This window comes from Ochotona princeps, chromosome 19 (assembly GCF_030435755.1).
Source record: "Ochotona princeps isolate mOchPri1 chromosome 19, mOchPri1.hap1, whole genome shotgun sequence".
Lineage (NCBI taxonomy): Eukaryota > Metazoa > Chordata > Mammalia > Lagomorpha > Ochotonidae > Ochotona > Ochotona princeps.
The window spans coordinates 3,013,221-3,036,674 of record NC_080850.1 but is presented as its reverse complement, the minus strand read 5'-3'; the positions used below and the strand labels follow the sequence as shown (position 1 = coordinate 3,036,674).

Sequence of the window (23,454 nt, the reverse complement as noted above, 5' to 3'; positions counted from 1 at the left end):
TGTTTTCAAAGATATATTACTTATTTCGGGCCTGGCAGCGTGGCCTAGCAGCTAAAGTCCTCGCCTTGAATGCCCCGGGATCCCATGTGGGCGCCAGTTCTAATCCCGGCAGCTCCACTTCCCATCCAGCTCCCTGCTTGTGGCCTGGGAAAGCAGTGGAGGACGGCCCAAAGCTTTGGGACCCTGCACCCGTGTGGGAAACCTGGAGGAGGTTCCTGGTTCCCGGCTTCGGATTGGCTCAGCACTGGCCGTTGCGGCTCACTTGGGGAGTGAATCATTGGATGGAAGATCTTCCTCTCTGTTTCTCCTCCTCTCTGTATATCTGACTTTGTAATAAAAATAAATAAATCTTTAAAAAAAAAAAAGATATATTACTTATTTGAAAGGCGGAGTTACACAGAGAGGAGGAGAAACAGAGAAGAGAGGGAGATCTTCTGTTGCCTGTCTCACTCTCCAAATGGCCACAATGACCAGGGCAGGCCAGGCCGGAGTCAAGAGCCAAGGGCATCTTCTGGATCTGCCACATGAGTAGCAGAAGCCCAGACACGTGGGACATCTGCCGCTGCTCTCCTAGGTGCATTAGCAGGGAGCTGGATTAGAAATGGAACAGGCAGGAGTCATACCAGTGCCCACATGGGATGCCAGGATTGCAGGAGGTAGCTTAACCCACTGAGCCAAAACATCAGCACCAAAGGTTTCAGGCTCAACAACATAATGTACAGTAAATACCAGGGATCAAATATGGTCTGTGGGTGCGTCTCTCTGGGACCTCTGAAGCTGAGATACTCAGCATCTCAATATGTAAGCATAGACATTTCTTTTTTTAAAGATTTATTTATTTTTATTGCAAAGTCAGATATACAGAGAGGAGGAGAGTCAGTGACGAAGATCTTCCATCCGATAGTTCACTCCCCGAGGGACCACAACGGCCAGAGCTGAGCCGATCCGAAGCTAGGAGCCTCTTCCGGTCTCCCACACGGGTGCAGGATCCCAAGGCTTTGGGCCGTCCTTGAATGCTTTCCCAGACTACAAGCAGGGTAAGCAGGGTCTCCTGGATTAGAACCAGCACCCATATGGGATCCCGGCGCGTTCAAGGCGAGGACTTTAACTGCTATGCAATCGTGCGGGTCCCCCAGATTCAGTTTTAATTCCAGCTTCCCTGGAGGCAAGCAGCAGGAAATGGTTCAAGAACCTGGGTCCCTACCACGCACGCGAGAGATCAAGCTCATGGCTGCTCCTGGCCTTGGCCTGGCCTTGGCCTGGTTAGCCCAGCTGCTGTGGACACGTGCAGAGAGATCGAACAGAAAATCTGTTTCCCTCTCCTTTTCAAATAAGATTAATTAAATATGGGCCCAGCACAATAACGTGGCGGGTAAAGTCCTCCCCTGAATGTACCTGGATCTCATATGGGCGTCAGTTCTGATCCCAGCAGCCCCGCTTCCCATCCAGCTCCCTGCTTGTGGGCTGGGAAAGCAGTTGAGGACGGCCCAAAGCCTTGGGACCCTGCACCCGCGTGGGAGACTCAGAAGAGTTCCTGGCTCCTGGCTTCAGATCAGCTCAGCTCCAGCCACTGCAGTCACTTGGGGAGTGAATCATTGGGTGGAAGGTCTTTTTAAACTGAGAAAGTAAGCCAATGTAATATACCACATCAACAGAATGAATGATAAAAGCCACATGATCATCTCACTCGATGTAGAAAACACATTTGGCAGAGTCAACATCTAATGATTTAAAAACAAACTCAAAAATGAACTCAAATTAGGAAAAAGGAAACTACCTTCAGATAGTAAAGGCTATGCATGAACAACCCATAGCTAATATACTCAGTAGTAAAAGACTGAAAGATTTTCCTCAGGAACAAGACAGACATGCCTGTGCTTGCCACCTCTGCTCAGCATAATGTTGGAAATCCTAGAAAGAACACTTAGGCAAGAAAAATGAGCAAAGGACACCTAATTGCAAAAAGCAAAATTCTGTCTGTTCACAAATGCCTTCGGTGTAAACATCCATTATTGGTCCCTGTCCTGGCTGCTCTATTTCCATTCCAGCTCCCAGCTAATAGCTGCAGTGGCCAGAGCTGAGCCAATCTGAAGCCAGAAGCCAGGAGCCTCTTCTGGGTCTCCCATGTGGTTGCAGGGTCCCAAGACTTTGGGCCATCCTCAACCGCCTTCCCAGGCCACGAGCAGGGAGCTGGATGGGAAGCAGGGCCTCCACGATTAGAACCGGTGCCCATATGGGATCCCAGTGCGGTCAAGGCGAGGACTTTAGCCGCTGGGCCACCGCACTGGGCCCAATAGCAGACCTACTTACACAGCAGTACACATCAGCTCCTAAACACTTGTTTGCACAGTGTATTGTTCAACCTGACAGCTGAAAAGAATTAGTACGGAATTAGTTTCTCTCTGTGTCCTGCTCTCCCAGTTTGGGCTTCTCCTGAGGCTCATTATCAGGTTCAGGGAGAGGGAGAGACACTGCCCGTGCCTATCCCTAGCCAACCTCCAGCTGCAGCTTAGCTGTTAGGAAATTCTAGCTAGCTGCAAATACCCAGATCTTTTCAATACAGAGATTATTTTTAAGTCCTAGAAATCAAACATTGTGATGCATTGTTGCCTCATTTGTTCCCTTTTCTTTTCTTTTTTTTTTTTTTTAAAGATTTATTCATTTTATTACAGCCAGATATACAGAGAGGAGGAGAGACAGAGAGGAAGATCTTCCGTCCGATGATTCACTCCCCAAGTGAGCCGCAACAGGTCGATGCGCGCCGATCCGAAGCCGGGAACCTGGAACCTCTTCCGGGTCTCCCACGCGGGTGCAGTGTCCCAATGCATTGGGCCGTCCTCAACTGCTTTCCCAGGCCACAAGCAGGGAGCTGGATGGGAAGTGGAGCTGCCGGGATTAGAACCAGCGCCCATATGGGATCCTGGGGCTTTCAAGGCGAGGACTTTAGCCGCTAGGCCACGCCGCCAGACCCATTTGTTCCCTTTTCTAAGTAGCCGGGTACCTGCTTTTTCCCAGGAGTCTGCCTTGCGGGTATATCATGCTTGGACTGAACATCAGTAAGAATCCAGTGCTTCCTGTCATGCAGCATAGAAATAACTTGTCATTGACTCTCTCCCAGGGCCAGACTCTGCCTGGGCGAGTTCTCTTCTTGCGTTACGTGGTACAGACGCTAGAGGACGACTTCCAGCAGATCCTGAGGCGACAGCGGCAGCACCTGCAGCAGTCCATTGCAAACACGGTACTGTCCTGCGACAAGCAGCCCCACAACGTCAGGTAACAGCCAGCCACCGGAGCCCTGGACTGCCACAGGGTGGGGGCTGCCAGTGGGTGTGATAACATCAGCTGGACCAGGTAGCTGACCTCTAGACAGCATCAGAAGTGTAACTACTAAAACTAAAGATAATCCGAAGCCCTCAACCCCAACAGTGTGGTGGGCACCATAGCCCGGTCGGATTCTCTGGAGGCTATCAGGCTGCCTTTGGTCTGTTGGCAGTATTGTCCAGAGTACCATGGGGGAGCTAGGGAAAAGCTTTGACCTCTATAAAATGTCTCATAGTTTGTTGGAAAGTCAGATACACAGAGAGGAAGATCCTCCATCCGATGATTCACTCCCCAAGTGGCCGCAGCGGCCACTGCTGAGCTGATCCAAAGCCAGGAGCAGGAGCGTCCTCCAGGTCTCCCACACGGGTGCAGGGTCCCAAAGCCTACGGTTGTCCTTGACTGCCTTGCTAGGCCACAAGCAGGGAACTGGATGGGAAGCTGAGCTGCTGGGATTAGAACCAGCGCCCCCTGGGATCCCTGCGCATTCAAGGCGAGGACTTTAGCCACTAGGCTACCACGCCTGGCCCTGTTCTTTTTTTTTTTTTTTTTTTTTAAGATTTTTAAATTTTTATTGGAAAGGCAGATACACAGAGAGAAAAGATACAGGGAGAGATCTTCCATCCACCAGTTCTCTCCCCATATGGCTGCAAAGCCAGGGCTAAGACTGACTGAAACTGGGAACCAGGAGCTCCTTCTGGCTCTCCCACATGGGTTCAGGGACCCAAGGACTTGAGACATCTTCTATTGCCTTCCCAGGCCATTAGCAGGGAGCTGGATCAGAAGTGGAGCAGCCAGGATTCGAACTGATCCCCCTATTAAATGTCAGCACCACGGATGCCTTACCTACTGCGCTTTGGTGCCAACCCCTACTCTGTTCTTTTGTAGAGTCCAGGTCCGAGTACAAACGTGTTACATACTTGTACCAATGGGGAAAAACAAAACATGTTTTCTAGGGTAGAAACCTTGGGCTGGAATTTTTCTCCTGGAACTGTATACCTTAAGCGTGAACCAACAACCCATTTTTTCAGAGCATCATTGAAACACACAGGTTTATATTTCATATGCTCTGACATTTTTGAGAGTAATTTTCAACAGCCCATATAGGATGCTGAATATTTTACCTTCTTATTTTTTAAAAAACGGAAGCATGTTTCATTGTGTTTTGGTCAGCTTTTCCTATTTAGATTGCATGCCCAAATCTATTTGCCTATACTGTGGCATTTTATGCAAGTTTAGAAAGGGTAGTGTTAGAAAATCCAAGTAGAGAATCCAGAAGCACGTAGAACCCAGCCAGTAACAGCCAGCCAGGACTCCTGTCGTCAGCCAGTCCCACCTGCCACATGGTGAGGAGTGTACCTGGTCAGCTCCTGCAGGTGCTGTTCTTGGACCCTGGAAGTCTCTTTCAATTGTAACTCAGAAGAAAGACCTTGGTGTTTTAGTTAGCTTTTGTGGGCGCTCTTCATTGTCTTTGGGGAAACCTAGGAACCTGGGACCCAGTCATGAACCCCATAACCGCAGTAGGAAGTTTAAACCTTTCTTTCTTTCTTTCTTTCTTTCTTTCTTTCTTGCTTTCTTGCTTTCTTGCTTTCTTGCTTGCTTTCTTTCTTCTGCAGGGATGTTATCAAGTGGCTGGTCAAAGCAGTAACTCAAGATGGCCTAACTCAGCCCCCAAGTGGAAATCAAACCTCTTCCCGGACGGGAAACCACAAGGCCAGCAGTAGCCAGACCTCTCCTCAGCCTGACGTGGTAGCAAAGAACACCACCCCACTGTAAGGCACCTGCCACGTTGTCCTTCCTGGGTCTCTTTGGGCTTAGAGAACAGCTCCAACCGCTGAACTTCTCCAAAAGTAGCAAGCTCTTGGAGCAAGAGGCAGAGTCTTCCTAAAGACTTAGTTTTAAGTAAAGACTAAATTTCTGTTGCTAAAGGTAGAACAAAGCCCCAGGGGAACAGGACTAGTAACACTTAAGAGGACAGTGGGTTCCAAGAGGCCTTAACGGGTGTCGGCTCCTTGTTGCTTCAGGTGTCTGTGACCCAGAGAAGGAATGGACCTTGAGTGCTCGCTCAGCCTCTGGTTCTGCAGCTTCCAACAGATGTGAACAGCATCTGTTGGACAACATGTGTCAGTTTCCATATGTAAATAGATGTAAATATCAGTGGCTCCTTGCAGCTTCCTGGAAAGAGCCCAGATGTTTCTTGTATGCAGTTGAAAGTGTTTTTGGGTTTTTTGTTTGTGTGTTTGTTGAGAAATGCTAGATTCAAAAGACTTGGGCTGCGCTTGTAATCTTAAATCAATATTCCATGTTAATCTTATCGTTAAAAGCCCCTTGATGTTTCAAATATAGCTTTTGTGCCTAAGTTCAGAGTGCCTCATTATAACCTATTTACAACAACCTGATTTTCATGTAAGGCCTCCAGGTTTCAACTGATGCAGGGAGGCGGGTCTTCCATCTAAAAGGGGGTGTTTGGGAACAATGCAGCATTTATTTAGGTACACTGGGAAGAACCCCAAGGTGGGGTTATCCCAGAAGCATCATATATACAGACCCCAGAGGGAACTAGTCAAATGCTGTTCCTTTAATGGAAGCTAATCTCATGAGTAATCATCCTTATAAATCTATTGCAACTAAATATTAGTTGAAACCAGGGCTCTCCAAAAGTCAGTTTTATCATAATTTCATCAACAACACTCATAGGCACTACAATTTCTTGTCAAAGAGTGTGTATCTCCCAGAGCAGATACATCACTCAAAACTTTCTGAAACAGATAGTATTATCATCCTCTTTCATAGTGGAAAAGGTTTGTACTCAGAGCAATTCGGTAACTTGTCAAAGTTGGACAGCTCACTGTAGATCCAGTATATGTGATGCCCAAGCCCCTGGTTGCCCGGTTGTGTCAGTGGCTATAGGCTTTCTGAAAACAAACCTCCCTCTTCCGTAAGAATCCTGTGTGTTGGGAATGGCCAGTGTCAGGCCAGCACAGGCCTTTTGGAGGGACTGCGTAGATCGCTAGTGCCACATCGGGCCGCCTGTCTCCCCACAGTGAGGTCTGATGGGAGACAAGGTCAGGTGCCACAAAGGCAGGTGCTCAGACTGAACTCGGTAAAAATCAACTGCATTATAAGGAAATAGCCACAGGAGGACATCGTATGGCAAATCTATATTTTCCCCAGTATCAAATATATTCACATCATTTTTTGTGACTCCCAGGACCTGACTAGGTTAGCCTTAAAACATCCTCCAGATCTTTGAAATCGTGGGGCAGTGTTTTCAGAATTTAAAAGCAGCTTGCTCTTGCAGCTCAACCCCAGGTTGTGGGAGGTTCAGATAGGATGATGTGGCAGAAGGGACTCCGGCAGGTGACACTGCTCAGTGACAGCACACCAAGGCTCGAGTAGTTCTCCGACCTACCGACTTGCTCCTCCAGTAGTCTGTTCCCAGCATACGCGGGTGGGGACCTCCTGGCAGCCCCGATCTTCCTGCTCACTTGTGTCTCCTGTTCTGGACTCAGGATTGTGTGCCAGCTCCAGAGGATGCTGTCCATCGCTGTGGAGGTGGACAGGACCCCCACCTGCAGCTCCAACAAAATCGCCGAGATGATGTTTGGGTTTGTGCTGGACATTCCAGAGAGAAGTCAGAGGTGGGTTGGTTGTGTTTTTGTTTCTTCATTAAAAAAAAAAAGGGGGGGGAAATCACATTTTTTAAAATTGATTTTTCTCCTATTTATCCTGCCTAGTGGGAACAGAATTTTTTATTTAATAAATTTATTTAATTGTTGATGATACTTACATGGTTGAGATGGATGAGTATCCATGTGGACCACTGATTAGGGTGGGAAGCATTGAGGAATGAGGAAAAGTGGGTAAGACAATTGCTTCCATTTTTTTTTTTTTCTTCCTATATCAGGGGAAGGAGAGAAGTGAAGAGGAGAGAACTCCTAGTAGCTTACCTGCAGTACCCAGGGATGGGGGATGGCCACCTGATGTCATTCCGGGGTCCCCAATGTGGAGCACGTTCTGAGGGTACTGCTTAAACAGCTTTAATAGTTCTAAAATACCGTTGATTTCGTTGCCCCAACGGTATGGAAATCCTGCCAAGGTCCATTGGCTGACATAGTCCACCTTAGCGTCTCCACTTGGTCGCGTGCTGGTTAGTGTCATGGCCCAGCCTCACTTGACCCTCCCCGTTCTGGCAGATACTGTGGTCTGTCCTGCCAAGTAGGCTCCAAGTCCTAGTTTTCAGTGATCAGCAGTGGTCAATGCTAACTAACCCAGCTCAGGTCTCCCGCATGGGCAGCTGCTTTGGTCTGACCCAGAAATGTCCAACAGTTTCCCTCCTCAAAATCGCTTGTTCTCAGCCCCTTGCTTACCTGTAAGTACGGTGGCCTTGTCAGTACAAGTCCCCCAGAAGTCATTCCTCACCCGTAATGTACTCCCTCAGCAGCCCCCCCTCTCTCACATCCTTTAACCCCCTTCCCCTGACCATGCACAGTCCCTATGCCTGTGAGCACATGGATTCTCCAGCTTGGTCTTCCAGCAGAGTGACATGCTGGCTTGGAGCCCTGCCTGCCGCCTGGGACCCAAGTACATGCACATGTCCCCTGGTCCATGCCAGCATGCTGGCCTGAGAGCCTACCCATCTTCCCAGCTGAGACTCTAGCATGTGCATTAGTCCTGGGGCACTGTGCCAGCCCTGGCAGAAGCCTTTTTTTTTTTTTTAAATCAAAGTTACATAGGCAGAGAGAGAAAGAGGGAGAGAGAAAAATTCATCTGCTGATTCACTCCCCAGATGGACACAACAGCCAGAGCTGCGCCACTCCGAAGCTAGGAACCAGGAGCCCCTCCAGGCCTCCCATGCGGGTGCAGGGTCCCAAGGCTTTGGGCCGTCCTGCTGCTTTCCCAGGCCACAGCAGGGACCTGGATGGGAAGTGAAGCAGCGGGGACTCAAACCTGCCCCCTGTGCTATGCTGCTGCTCCAAACCAGCACCAAAAGACAAAGCTCCAAGCTATGGTTAAAATAGGAAGGGGTCGAGGCATCCCTCTGACCTGTCCCTATCATTCATTTCAACTCCGGACTTTACTCGTCCTTCAGGATCCCACCACAAAGCACGGCTCTTAAGGGGTCAGAAGGGTTTGGTATTTGTGGGCCTTCAAAGCTTGGTGGGTTAACAAAAGAGCCATGTCCAATGTTAGTGAAAGGAGTGGTAACTCAAGAAGGAAAACTGTTGAAGCCAGTGTTGTGGAGTAATGGGTTAAGCCTCAGCCTGCGATGCCGACATCCCGTATAGTCACTGGTTCACGTCCCAGCTGTCCCGTTTCTGATCCAGCTCCCTGTTAACGTGCTAAGAGAGTAGCAGCCCAGATGCTTGCGCCCTTGCATTCATGTAAGAGAGCCTGATGAAGTTCCAGGCTCCAGGCTTCAGCTTGACCAGTCCTGGCTGTGGCAGCTTTTTAAAAATAAATATAAACAAATAAATAATCTCCCATTTGCTGATCCATCCCCCAAACATCTGAAATAGCCAGATTGGGCCAGGCAGAAGGCGGGAGCTGGCATCTCCATCCTGGTCTCGCTTGGGAGTAGCAGGGGCCCATATGTCTGAGCTGTCTCCTCCTCACCGCATCTCCATTAGCGGGCAGACAGAAGTGGGAACAGAGCAGGGGCTTCTGCTTGAAGCACCACAGTCTGGAGTATAAGCATCCCAAACCGTGCCTTCACTGCTGTGCCAGACACTTGCCCTGGTGCAACGCAGCACTGGGTTTAAATTTGGATTCCTTTGGAATACGATCACCTGTGTAATCTTGGGGTAGCTATTTCAACATCTCGAGTAGAATTATTACTCTGTAGGGAAAACATAAATGTGTCTCTTTTCTGCTGATCTTGGGGTTATTTGGCTGTGTTTCCAGGTTCTTCATATGTCCAGTGCCTTTCTAGTTTATTGACACAAGCACTGATTGCAGTGAACTTTCCTCTTAGCACTGCCTTGGCTGTGTCTCCCAAGTTTGGATAAGTAGTGTGAATGCCTTCATTTGTTTCCAGGAATTTTTTCATTTCCTCTTTGATTTCTTCTATACCCCACTGTTGCTCAGTTTCCAAGCATTTGCCTGCTTTCTGGGTATTTCTACTTGCTGATCTCCAGTTTCATTCCGTGATGGTCTGAGAAGATGCATGGTATGAATTTGATTTTTTTTTTTTTAATTTGCTGAGGCTTGATTTGTGATCTGTAATGTGATCAGTCCTGGAGAAGGTCCTATGAACTACAGAAAAAAAAATGTATATTCTTGGGAGAATCAAGATGGCAGAATTGAGTAAGGACATGTTTAAACGGATGGAGAAACATTTAGTCAGGATGAAGCAAAGAGGACACATTCTAGGAAATAGCAAAGGACAGAACAACAGCAGAGGGGTACCTGGAGACTGACAGACACAGGAAAGCAACGGACACAACAGTGTGGTGTTGCAGTGACTGATACTCCAGTGGCATTCAGCTAACAGCGATTTGAACTCCACCAGCAACCAGGTGGGAAGGGACTTTCACTGGGAGCTTGGGAGGTGAGACCAGACAAAGAACTGTCCGTCCTGCTGGTCCATTTGATTTGACCAGGAGCAGAGATAGAGCAGCAGATCACAGACGGGCAGTACAAGAACAGGGTGGATGTCACAGCCCAGTCAGCCTCCTAGAGCCGAATTGGACACCATTTTATTTAAGGAGGTAAATGCAAGGGAAAGGACTGAGCATACGCAGAGTTGGGAGTGAGCTCATTTCTGACTCAGTGAACTGCATCATTGTGGCATTCTTTTTTTTTCTTTTTTTTTTTTTTTTTTAAGATTTTATTATTGGAACGCCGGATATACAGAGAGGAGGAGAGACAGAGAGGAAGATCTTCCATCCGATGATTCACTCCCCAAGTGAGCCGCAACAACCGGTGCTGTGCCGATCCGAAGCCGGGAACCAGGAACCTCTTCCGGTTCTCCCATATGGGTGCAGGGTCCCAAAGCTTTGGGCTGTCCTCAACTGCTTTCCCAGGCCACAAGCAGGGAGCTGGATGGGAAGTGGAGCTGCCGGGATTAGAACCGGCGCCCATATGGGATCCCGGGGCTTTCAAGGCGAGGACTTCAGCTGCTAGGCCACGCCACCGGGCCCATCATTGTGGCATTCTACAAGTTCCACCCAAGACAGGTGTGGATAGCCCTCAGACCTGACGGCCAGCAGATCAAGAACTCGAGCAGTGGTACATCAAACGCCATTTTGTACACTGTGGCAAAAGCTTTAGAACTGCAGGGGACAACAGTGAACTGCGCATGTGCTGAGCTCGCAAGAACTCACTGAGTTCTGTGGATTGCACTGGTCCCTCAGGAAAATAATACCGACTGTGGCATCATACAGGTCAAAATAGGTCCGTGTGGCACCCAGACCTAACATTCAACAGGTTCTGGCAAGATGAGCACCACCAACAACCTAGCTAGATAGGACACCTGGTGTCTCCCTAATCCTGGGACCTGCTTCAACCGGAAGTGGGAGAAAGGTACAAACAGTGCATGGTATCACAGGAGGTGGAGTGTGGTGAGCCAGGAGTTGGGGCTAAGGAGTTTTTTGTGGAAATCTAACATAAGAACCCAGACCTGGAACTCGCTGGAGGTTGTGGCACAATTGGCTGCAAGCAAAGAGTTGTGTACCAACTGCAATAAGTAAAACCAAACTGTAGACCTGTGGGTGACACAGCTTAGAAACCTGCCCCAAGGAGAAGACTCTGCTAACCAGAAGTACAATGACCAAGAACAAAAGAAGAGACAAAGGCACAATGAGTATTACTGAAAATTGCCCCTGCAAAGGAGCAAAACCCTATACCAACCTCAGAGTTCACTGAGGAAGACATTGAGAAAATGGGGACCCAGAATTCAGAAAACTCATTTTAAAGCTTCTGATCAACAATGAGAAGCACATACAAGAGTTCAAAGAATTTAAGGAATATTTTACACAAGCAACAGCAACAATAAAGCAAATCAAGGCTGATATATCAGAAATTAAGAACACAGTAGAGCAAATTAAAAGTACAGTGGAGAGTCTCCAAAAGAGAATGAAGCAAGCAGAAGAAAGAATCTCAGAAATGGAAGATATTTCCTGTCATCAGGGGGAAGCAAACAAAAAGCTGGAAGCAGAGCTGGATCAGGCTAAAAAAAGTATTCAAGAAGTGAAAGACATTATTAAGAGGCCAAATATAAGAGTTATTGGAGTCCCAGAAGGTGCAGAAAGAGAAGCTGAGTTTGCAAATGTATTTAATTAAATAATAAAGGAAAATTTCCCTAATCTGGAGAAAGAATTGGGAAACAAGTTCCAGGAAGGGCACAGAACTCCCAACAGGCTTGATCAAAAGCAATCTTCACCAAAACACATGATTATCAAGCTCTCTTCAATTGAACATAAGGAAAAAATCCTTAAATGTGCATGTGAAAAAAATCAATTGACATATAAAGGAATGCCAATTAAGCTCACAGGAGACCTCTCACGGGAAACTCTACAGGCAAGAAGAGAATGAAGTAACATATTCCAAATTCTAAAAGCAAAAAATTGTCAGCCTAGGATAACATCCAGCAAAGCTTTCTTTTGTCTTTGAAAATGAAATAAAATTCTTCCACAGTAAAGAAAACAAAACCAAAGGCAAATGGGAAGAACATCCCAGTAAAATGACAACAGAAGACTAAACCAATGACCAAACCATTCCTAAAATGACAGGACCAAAGTAACACCCATACATATTAACCCTGAATGTAAATGGCCTAAGCTCAATCAAACGTCATAGATTAGTAGACTGGATTAAAAAACAAAACCCATCATTTTATTGTCTGGAGGAGACACACTTCAACAAAGATCAGCGGAAACTATATCACATGGATTATGTTGTTTTCTGTTGGTTTTATCTCTTCAAAACACTTTCTTCTGATTAAATCATTCAGTGACTCCTAGATCATGCAGTGGCATCATTTTCTGCAAGAATTCTTGATTTTCATTTCTTCAGCTACACGTTAGTCATTTAGTAGCGTGTTATTTAACTTCATGATGGTGGTAATTTCTGTTTTCTTCCTGATGTTGATTTTGTTTTGTGGCTTTTCATTTGAGGGGATGTACAGTAGCTGTGTAATGGAGACAAACATCCAGATGTGAGGATACAATGTAGATGCATTTCTACTTCCAGACAAAGATGGACTTACAATGAAACTGTTTACTATATCTTGACAATAGGATGCTGGACTCTGCCATCGTCCATGCCCGCAATAATGGACATATGACTGTGTATGAAGAACTATACTTTAGTAATGATATAGAGGAACTAGGTGGGGAGGAGGGAATTGGGGCTGGGATAAGGGAAGTACCAGGAGCCTATGGAACTGTATCATAAAATGATAATAATAATAATAATAGTAATAAATGTTTAAAAAATAAATTGAGAAAAGCAATGCTTAAAAAAAAGAAAAATATATTCTGTGCAGAATGAGAAGTTGTGCAGGTATCAGCCAAGTCCATCTGAGTGAGCCAAGTCTCGTCTGAGTGAGCTCTGTTGTTCCTTGAATGAGTTTTTGTCTCGATTTGTCCATTGAAGTTAGTGGGGTGCTCAGGTGTCCACTATTATTTAAAGTTACTTTTAGAAGAGACGTCCCACGTTGCAGTTCCTGGGCTCCAGCTGTGGCGCCAGCTGCTGACACCAGTGTCCCACAGATGCCTCTGGCAGGACCTGGACGGCATTCCCAGCTCCTGGGTTGGTCCCTCCCCGCCTGTTGCGGGCATTTGGGAGTGAACCAATGGACAGTCCACGTGCTTCTCATTCTCCCTCCACCTCTTTCTCTTCCTCTTCACAAACACTAGAGATGAGAGCATTTGATGTTCTTCCTTCTTGAAAAGCCAAATTGAACTCGGTATAATTTCTTTTATGCAAAGAACTTCGGTATTTTATGCAGGACAAGTAACTCTTAGTTTTTGTCTATGCATAATGTTTACCTTTTTTTAAAGATTTGTTTATTTATTTTAGCAACTTGATCATAATGCTGTTGTGTTTGTTCTTGTGGAACTTACTGAATTTGTTACATCAAATTTTGAAGCCGACTGGCTGCCCGCCGCCTCCCGTATCCTAGGAGTCCGAATACACGTTAGGGCGTCTGACCCGGCTCATGGTGTGGAGGCGCTGGCAGTTCCCGCTGCTGCTTGCTAGCTTTTCTGTTCACTGCTTCAGTCTGAATAGTCTTCAAAAGTCCTGATCTTTTCTGTTGTGGTTCCCAGTATGTTGTCAAATCTTTCTAGTGGTTTTTCTATGCTGTCATGCTGTTGTTTTCAAATTGAGAGATTCAGGTTTTGGTTTTTGGTTTTTGGGTTTTTTTTGTTTTTTGTTTTTTTTTTTTTTAGTTTCCATCTCTCTTTATTGAGATTCCTCATATAGCCCCTCACTATATATGTCTTGGTTCGCTTGACTGCTTTTTAAAATCTAGCATATTTATAACACTCATAGCTGTTCTAAAGTCCTTTTCTACCAGTTCTGATCTACGTGGCTGATCTATTTGTGCTCCTCATTAGAGATCACATTTTTGGGGTCTTTCCTTTGCCGAGAAATGTATGTTGTGCGTTGAGCATTGTGGGTACTCTGTTGTTGAGAGTCTTAAATTTTATTGTCTTCCTTTTGAGAGTATTGGCTTTTGTTTAGGCAAGCAGTTAAATTTCTGGAAGTTGAGCTGTCTTCTGCTGAGTCTTCTATCTAGGACTTGCAAGTTTCATAAAGGCTAGAAACATGGGGCCAGCACTGTGAAGTATCGGGTAAGGCCACCACTTGCAGCCCCAGCTTCCCGTGAGGACACCAGTTGAAGTCCCAGCGCTGCACCTCTGTTCCAGCTCGCTGCTGAGTGCTGAGACAGCAGTGGGCGACAAGCCCTGGGTCCCTGCACCCACCTGGGGGACTGCAGGAAACCCTTGGTTCCTGGCTTCAGACCAGCCCAGCTTGGGCTGTTGTGGTCATTTGAGGGAATAAACCAAAGAATGGGGACTCAATCTCTCCCTCCCTCTCTCTCTCTCTCTCAACTCAGCCTTTCAAATAAATAAATCCTTAAATAAACAAAAGCAAAAAGACTTGACCCTAGAGGCTCACACTTTGTGAGGTCTCAGCTGAATGTACAAGCTATCGAGTGAGTCCTATCCACCCTGGCTTGTTGAAACGCCAGCGTCTCAGCGCTGTGGTCTTCAGGGTCCCCCCTCAGCTCCTAGTCCCCAGTGACTGTTCTCTCTCCAGCATTCAGAGCTGCTCCCCACGTGAGGGCCTGACACACTCGTCTTTACCCCGACACAAACTTTGGCCACGTCAGCTGTCCTGAGCCGCAGTCCGCCTGCTGGGCCCAGCGAGTCCACGGTTTGCTCTGTTGGGGCCCACACCTACCAACAAGAAATCTGGGGCCACTGTGCAGTTTATCGCCTTTGCTTTCCTTCTCCCAAGAATTAGAACATGTTGTGACGCGTCACTGAGCGTCTGAAGATAGTTTTGTAATTGGTTAAGTCCTCCAGCTGCTGTGTTAAGGGTGACTCTGTCTGTGGGCCCTCAGGGCAGCTTGTTTCCCCGAGGTCAGTGTGAGCTTTCTGTGCCAAGGGAGTGTTGTTCAATTCTCTCTGCTCACCACCGTCCTGTCTAAGGGACTCTGTGGCCTCTGTGCTGGCGGCAACCAATACTGTGCCAAACCACAAAACTCGGGGTGGCTGTGGCAGTGGCAGCCACGTCCGTGCCAAAAGGCTTCAGTGCCTGCCAGGAAGCAAAGCTAAGCAGGAGAGGAGAGCCGGAGAAGGGACAGGGAGGCTGCGGACGACAGATGAGTGATGGCACACGGACGGCAGGGCCCACGGCTGCTCAGAGGCCAGGGTAGACAGCGCTCGAGGCCTGTGCTGTGACTGTACAGCTACAGGTTGTCTTAGCTCATGTTCTCTGAAAAGCACAAAGTGTTCCAACAAAGGATCTTACTGTCGTTTTTTTTCCATTCCTTCTTTTGTTTTTTTACACCATGGATATTGCACTTGATCTTAGCGAAAAGCCTGAGAAGCGATTGCTAAGTGCCTGATCATGGTGCTGAATGTCTTTTTAAAAACTAATTTTAAGTAACAGTTGAGTTACAATGGGTGATTCTACCTACTACCCAGAGCACTGAACTTACTTCCTGTCGTTTGTAAATCCCTGCATTTACCATGTGTGTGTAAGCCCCAGGGTTAAAAAGAAAGCAAAAAAATATATATATATATACATAAAGTTATTAAACCAGAAAATTGTCTTGGGAAAATAGTAGAAATTACGCTTTGAAAGAACTTGAGGCGTGGTAGGGGTGGCAGGAGGGGTTGGTAGGGGTTTGCATTGTTGCCCAGTAGATTAAGCCACCACTGCGTCCCAAATTGGAGTGTCTGGTCTGAGTCCCAGCTACTTCACTTTTTCTTTTTTAAAGATTTATTTGTTCTTAACGCAAAGGCAGACACACAAAGAAGAGACAGGGAGAAAGATGTTCTGTCCTCTGGCTCACTCTCCAAATGGCTACAACAGCCAGACGTGAACCAATCCAAAGCTAAGAGCTTCTTCTAGGTCTCCCATGTGGGTACAGGGTCCCGAGCTTTGGGGGCAGCCAGATCACAAACCAGCACCCATTTAGGATGCTGGCGCTTGCCGGCATTGAGCCATTGTGCCGGCCCAAACTTCTCCCCTTCTGTCTCAGTGTCCTGTTAACGCACCTGGGACGATGGCTCCAGTGCTTGAGTGCCTGCTCTCCACTGGGGAGCCCTGATGAAGTCCCAGGTTCCGCAGGCTGACCTGGCCCAGCCCCAGCTGCTGTGGCCATCTGGGCACTGACTCAGCATATGGAAGATCTCTCTTCACTCATTCCCGCTCTGCCTCCCTTCAATTTCAAAAATAAAATCTAAGAAATAAACACATGAAAGAGATGAAGTGGATTTTTAAAAAAATATTTTGCAAAACGTCAGTAGTAAGAAAAGCAGAGTTTACAGGTGTTCATCCTACGCTTTACACGTTGTTTGGCGTAAATAATATTTGCATCTGGGAGAAAACAAAGGCAAGGGTGGAGGGAAGAAAAAATGAGCAGATACGTCATTATTGGTCCTTTTTTGAAGTGGCAGTGGCACAAGGACTCCCCTGTTTTCTCAGATGTTGCCGGACAGCCCGAGGGCAGGAGTGTTGCAGGAGAGGGCGCCAGGGCTCAGGGTTGGCTCTGTCAGGTGCCCACAAGGCCAGCCGTGCCCTTGCTCCTGGCTTCCGTCTTCTGCCTGCCGGAAGCGCTGTGGCTCACACACCTGGCAGGACCAACCAGGAACTGAAACGCCATCGGGGATCCACAGCGATGCTCCCTGTGGCTCCGAGGCCCGCAGCCTTTTCTTGGAAGCTGCCATTGCTCTCCGAACAATGTGTTGCATTCATGGCCCTGTAGTGCAGCTCCAGTTTTATCATGTGCCCTGCTCAGAAGCTTCTGAAGGCGCCCCCGCCACCTGCACTAGGTTGAGTCAAGGGCAGAGTTACACAGAAAGAGAGAGATCTTCCATCTGCTGATTGATTCCTCGAGTGGCTGCACTAGCCAGGCCAGAGCCAGGAGCTTCACCAGGCACTCATGTGGTAGCAGGGCACTCAGTCCACCTTCCACTGCTTTCCTAGGCTCGTTAGCAGGGAGCTGGATCAGAAACAGAGCTGCCAGGACTTGAACCCATACCCCAGATGGGCTGCTGGCCTCACAGGCAGCGCCTTCACTCACTGCCTGCCCCCCAACCCCATCCAGACTGAAATGTAAGATGCCAGGATGGTACAACTGGATATTTGTCACTTCTTTGTTTTGGCCGTGCTTTTCCTCCTGTTGAAATGCCTCCTGCCTCTGGAACGTCCCTGTCCTCCTGGAGTGCCCAGTGCCACTCCCTCATCCCTAAGAAGGCCCCGGCCGCGCCCTCAGCCACATGCCGTGTTTTCTGTGTGTTTCTGTGACACCAGTGGCGCGCTTCCCCTGCACTTCACGGACACTCGCTGCGGACTTCTTGCCCCTGTTCAGCTACCAGCTTTGTGAGAGCAATGCCCTCTCTTTTATTTATCGTAATATCCCTTATTGTGCCAGACGGTGCCTGGTGTGTTACAGGCATTTGGAAACATTTATCGTCGTGACCACTGCTCATACTTGCAAGGTGAAGGAATTCTTTCTAATGTGTCCTCAGCTTCTCTTTCTCAAATGGCAAATGCACTTCCGTCCTCTTATCAGGCCCTGTGATCCTCTAGGCCCCCACTGTATTCCTTCTTAGCCCTTCTTATATATATGTATATATATATATATATAATTAAAGGACCCAACAAAGTAATCTAGAGGCTAAATATTTGCCTTACACTCACCAGGATCTCATATGGGTGCCAGTTCATGTACCAGCTGCTCCACTTCCCATCCAGCTCCCTGCTTGTGGCCTGGGAAAGCTGTCGAGGATGGGCCAAAGCCTTGGGACTCTGCACCAGCTTGGGAGACCCAGAAGAAGCTCGTGGCTCCTCGCTTCGGATGGGCTCAGCTCTGGCTGTTACGGCCACTTGGGGAAAGAACCAATGGACGGAAGATCTCTCAGTCTCTCTCTGTAAATCAGCCTTTCCAATAAAAACAAATCTTAAAAAAAAAAAAGTTTGAGTACCTTTTTTTAAATTACTTGTTTGAGGGCCCAGTTCAGTAGCCTAGTGGCTAAAGTCTTCGCCTTGCTCATGCCAGGATTCCATCTGGATGCCGGTTCATATCTTGGCTGCTTGGGACCCTGCACCCATATGGGAGACCTGGAAGAGATTCCTGGCTCCTGGCTTCAGGTCAGTGCAGCTCCAGCCATTGCAACCACTTGAGGAGTGAATCAGCAGATGGAAGATCTTTCTACTTTTCCTCCTCTTTCCAATAAAAATAAATCTTTTTTTAAACATTATTTATTCGAAAGTCAAAATTACAGAGAGAGACAGCGATTTTTCCATTCACTGATTCACTCCCCAAATGACCACAATGGCAGAAACTGAGCCAGTCTAAAGCCAAGGAGCCAGGAGCTTCTGCTGGGTCTCCCACGCGGGGGCAGGGACCATCCTCCACTGCTTTCCCACGCTGTTAGCAGTTCTCTGGATTAGAAGTGACATAGCCGGCCTCAAACTGGAACCAGCAGACAGAGGCTTTACACGCTATGCCACACACATGCCCCCGCCCCTTAGCCTTCCTGGGGCCAGCATTAGCCCAGTGAGGCGTACTGTGTGTCTGCCCGCAGCAGTGCAGCGGGCATGGTTAACTTCCTGCTCGTCTCTATGCAGGGAGATGTTCTTTACCACCATGGAGAGCCACCTGCTGCGTTGCAAAGTGCTGGAGATCATCTTCCTCCACAGCTGCGAGACGCCCACCCGCCTGCCCTTGTCTCTGGCCCAGGCCCTCTATTTTCTCAACAATTCCACTTCGCTGCTCAAATGTCAGGTACGTCTCTTCCTGCTTCAGTTCCAGCCTGAAATCACCTTTTCCCTTATCCTGACGGTGGCATCTGAGTTTGCAACATCATTCTCGAAGGCCAGCATTCGCACAGTGGGTTCAGCTGCTGGCATCCCGTAGGAGATGACTGGTTCAAGTCCCGGCTGCTCCACTTCCAATCCAGCTGCCTGCGAATGCACCTGGGAGGGCAGCACAGAATGGGCCCAGTGCTTGGAGCCCTGCACACACAGGGAGGCCAGGCTCGGGTTCCTACATCCTCACTGCTGTGCCCATTTCAGGGATGAATGACCGGAGAGAAGAGCTTACTCTCCATCTCTCTCTCTCTCTCTTCCTCCCTCTCCCCATTTTCTTTCTCACTCAAATATTATCCCTCAACTAATTATTTAATTTTTCAAATGAATAGATCTTTTAGAAAAAGTAACTTGAAAACTATTTTTAAAAGTCTGCAACTCGAGAAGGCGCTTCTCATCACGCGCCCTCGCTCTCTCTGCAGTCTGATAAAAGCCAGTGGCAGACGTGGGATGAGCTGGTGGAGCACCTGCAGTTCCTGCTGTCCAGTTACCAGCACGTCCTAAGAGGTAAGGAGCGATTGATTGTTCACCAGCAGGTCCCTTGGGGGGCCTCACCATACTCTAAGGGTGCTACGCTGGGGACTTCATTTGTTGGCTTACAAAAGCATCATTCCTTGTGAGAATTACAGGGACCGATTATACAACTGTTATTACTGCTGTAACAACAACAGCAAATTCTCATCTTGTTATGATTGATGCTGCAGTGGGCTTCGTAGTCCTGGGTTGTCTGGATAAGGGAAAGCCATCCTAACATGAGGAGTCAGTGATGTGACTCGTGACTCGCTCTGGCACCCCACCCTGCCCTGTCACTGCAACATCTGGCCGGGTGCGTTGATTTCTGACTCTGGACATTGTAAACATCTGTCAGCACACACACGAAGCCAGTCAGTGGCAGTGTGAACACACACAGCTTGCCAAAAACATTTGTGTGCATATGTATGTGTGTGTGTGTGTGCGTATGATTCGAGAGTACTTATAAAAGTTTGTAGAAAATATTATTAAAAGAGAAGCTTATTTTTGATCCAAAAGCAATCTTGGAATGCAGGCCTAAGTTGTTTTGATAACACGCGTTCCCATGAACCTGTTCGAGTGGCCACACATCCAGACATCTGAGAAGTGGCTCTTCAGGGATGTTCAGATCACAGCCAGCAAGGATGTGGGCGAGTGAGAACCATGCGGGGGCAGGTGTGGATGGGGTTTTGACGGGCCGCTGCAGGAGCTGAGGGAGTGATGCCCTGGGGGGAACTGAGCAGCCGGTGACAGGGGAGAAAAGGGGAAATGCAGCCTGACAGAGAGAAGCTGACGTGGCTCCCCGGATGTGAAGAGCTGAAAAGGACCCATCAGGACCGGGTGCTGGCCGGACAGTGATAGCAGGAACCTAACTGCAAGACAGTGGCAGGCATGCCCGGCCTGTGTGACCTTTGACAGAACAACTGGCCTGTACTTTGCAAAAGAACCAGTGCCTCTGGAACAAGTCAAGATCTAGCTGAGTGTTCCAAATGGAGGAGAGACTGAAGCACTCCTGTGCCACATGCAAAACACGATCCAGGACTGGGCCTGAACCAGGAGAGAGCTATGGAAGGGGTACATGAGCACATTATTGGACCAGTGGCTTTTAAAAAGATTCAATCCTCAGATACCCAAGAGGCAGGAATTTCATCCGGGTCTCCCATGGTGGTAATAGGCACCCAGCTAAGCCAGCCGACACCCACTGGGCCCCAGGGTGCCAGCATCAGCAGTGGGACTGGGCCTCAGAACAGGCCCAGCTACGTCAGGGGGAGACGTGGGCAGCCAGCAGCTCTCCCCTACTGTGCTGGACAGTTGTCCCGTGGTGAGGTTGAAGAGGGCAGTGGCAGTGGGAAGATGATGATGGTGTCTTTGGTCTGAAGGAATCCATGCTGAAGGGCAGAAGGGCACAGCGTCTCAAACACTGAGAAAAAGGGGGTACCTATGTCAAGGTCATGACGATTGGGATGGTGAGATCACCCTTAGGCCTTTGGTGACTTTAACCTGGGAGAGCTGGTGTCACGACATGAGCAGAAAGGAGGCCCTGTATAGGGCAGGGGGATCTCTGGGTCTAAATCCCAACTCCACTTCTACTGTGCTGGCCCGGCAACTTCGTATCCCCGGGCTTCCTTTTGTCCCTTGATGGACATGATGATACTGGACTTGGGAGGATTTAATATCCGCAGGCCGAGTCGGCGACTTGGACTTGCAGTCTGTGACTTGCTGCACGCCTCCACCTGTCCTGCCCAGAGCCAGGGCCTAGAGGCGGATGCCTCGAGCTCGCCCCCTTGAGGTTACATAAGCCGCTTGTTGTTTCCTCTCTGGCACTTAACCCTTGGATCTTAAGGCTCAGCGATAACACCTGTTCATTGATACACATGAGCCACAGTGCTTGGACGTGAGACCTGCTTCTTTAAGGATGTATTCATTTATGTAAAAGGCAGAGTGAGAGAGAGTCCATTGGCGGGTTCACTCCCCAAATGGCCACAGTGCCCAAGGCTGGTCCAGGCCTGGACGACAGAGCAGCCCAGCTGGACACCTCGATGCAGGGCTGCCCGTGGAGCACAGTTCTCCGCCTGGAGCTTCATCAGGGTCTCACACATGGATGACAGGGGCCTGAGCACTTGGACCGTCCTCTGCTGCCCTCCCAGATGGGAGCTGGATGAGCAGTGGAGCAGCCAGGACATGAACTGCTGTCCAGTTGGGATGTCAGCAGCGTCCTAAGCAGCAGCTTAACTCACTATGCCACAGCATGGACCCTAACATCCACTTTTATTGAAGAGCATCTTTGCTCTTTGGTAAGGGAGAGGAGGGCCTCAGGTTTATTGAGCAAAAATGAGTGAGGTATGTTCCCATGCTGTTCTATCCTTAACGCCCTCTCCAGTTCCACTGGAGACCAAAAATTAAGAAGGAGAAGAGGGCCCCGGTACAGTGGCCTAGTGGCTTAAGTCCCCACCTTGTAAGCACCAGGATCCCATATGCATGCCGGTGCTAATCCTGGCAGCCCCACTTCCCATCCAGCTCCCTGCTTCTGCCTGAGAAAGCAGTCGAGGACAGCCCAAAGCCTTAGGAACCTGCACCTGCGTGGGAGACCCAGAAGAAGCTCCTGGCTCCTGACTTTGGATCGGCACAGCACCACCATTATGCTCACTTGGGGAGTGAATCATTGGACGGAAGATCTTCCTCTCTGTCTCCTCTCTGTATATCTGACTTTGTAATAAAAACAATAAATAAATCTTTAAAAAAAAAGAAAAGAAAAAAATTTTATTTGTTTTTATTGAAAAGGCAGATTTATATAGAGAAGGAGACACAGAAAGAAAGATCTTCCATCTGCTAATTCACTCCCCACGTGACCACAATGGCTGGAGCTGAGCCGATCTGAAGCCAGGAGCCAGGAACTTCCTTTAAGTCTCCCATATGGGTGCAGGGTCCCAAGGCTTTGGGCCGTCCTTGACTGCTTTCCCAGGCCACAAGCAGGGAGCTGGATGGGAAGTGGAGCTGCCGGGATTAGAACTGGTGCTCATGTGGGATCCCGGCCCGTTCAAAGCGCATTAAACCGCCAGCCACTGTGCCGCCAGGCCCAAAACAAATAAATCTTAAAAAAAAGACAAGAAAACTAAGTTGGGTATCGACCTTGACACCTTGATGTTGTGTTAAAATAGACACATGGAGGTCTTGCTGGAGGTGACGGCTCGTGGCTTCCTACCCTCTCTCAACATTGTCCAGTTGCTTTTGCACACAGTGCGGCCGAGGAGACCCTGAAGCTCTCCTTTGCAGGCGTCTTCCTGGACGACAGAGCAGCCCAGCTGGACACCTCGATGCAGGGCTGCCCGTGGAGCGCAGCCCCCCGCCCCCAGCCTCATGCTGGAACCTCCACGTCATGACAGATTGCATACCTGGTGCGCGGTTTTACTGAAGCTTGTGCATAGTCAAAGTCCAATATTTGGAAAGTTACCAGTTCTCGGACTGTACACAGAATATGTAAACAGACCACACACCTGCTGTCCCTGAGCACTGTGAGGTGCACAGCTGCCCACAGAGCCCAGAAGCCATCAGGCCACGGAGCAGACACAGCCCCATCTGTAATGGAGGGAGCCCAGGGCGCAGGGTGGGTTCCAAGGCAGTGGGAGGGGCTGTGGGGGCTGCATGAGGGGATTTCAAGCTGATGGGGAGAGTCACAGGGGAGCCCCAAGAGTGGGTTCAAGGTCAGATCTGCACACCTAGGTCACTCTGCTGCTCATAGCGAGCAGTGGCAAGTGACTGGGGTCAGAGGGGTCCGGCAGTGGTGCGGGGATTGTGGGCAGAGCCGCCGGGCCTGGGACAGAAGCTGTTTTGAGATTCAGCCTCGTGGGGCTTGAGTGCTGAGTCTAAAGGATGACTGCTGGGCTCTGACATCCCTGGCATGGAGGAGGAAGTGTGCAGGGAAGATGGAAAGCTCGCTTTGATGTGTTACAGCAGCGATTCCCATGGCGACAGGGTGGTGGTGGTCATCGCGGACAATGACAAAACAATAGCTGAGGTCAGCATGGGCACCAGTTCAAGTCCCAGCTTCTCCACTTCTGATCCAGCTGCCTG

General features: G+C 48.7%; 1 protein-coding gene across 2 annotated transcripts in view; it reads left to right on the top strand.

Annotated features, from left to right (window-relative positions):
- The window catches only part of SIMC1 (SUMO interacting motifs containing 1), a 61,465-nt gene that overhangs the window by 35,123 nt on the left and 2,888 nt on the right, over positions 1-23,454 (top strand). For both annotated transcript variants that reach the window (XM_058677472.1, XM_058677471.1), the window contains 5 exons: positions 3,119-3,273; positions 4,935-5,090; positions 6,831-6,959; positions 18,634-18,790; positions 19,296-19,380. In XM_058677472.1, the coding sequence (XP_058533455.1) occupies positions 3,119-3,273; positions 4,935-5,090; positions 6,831-6,959; positions 18,634-18,790; positions 19,296-19,380 (682 nt within the window). The remainder of the gene's footprint in view (positions 1-3,118; positions 3,274-4,934; positions 5,091-6,830; positions 6,960-18,633; positions 18,791-19,295; positions 19,381-23,454) is intronic.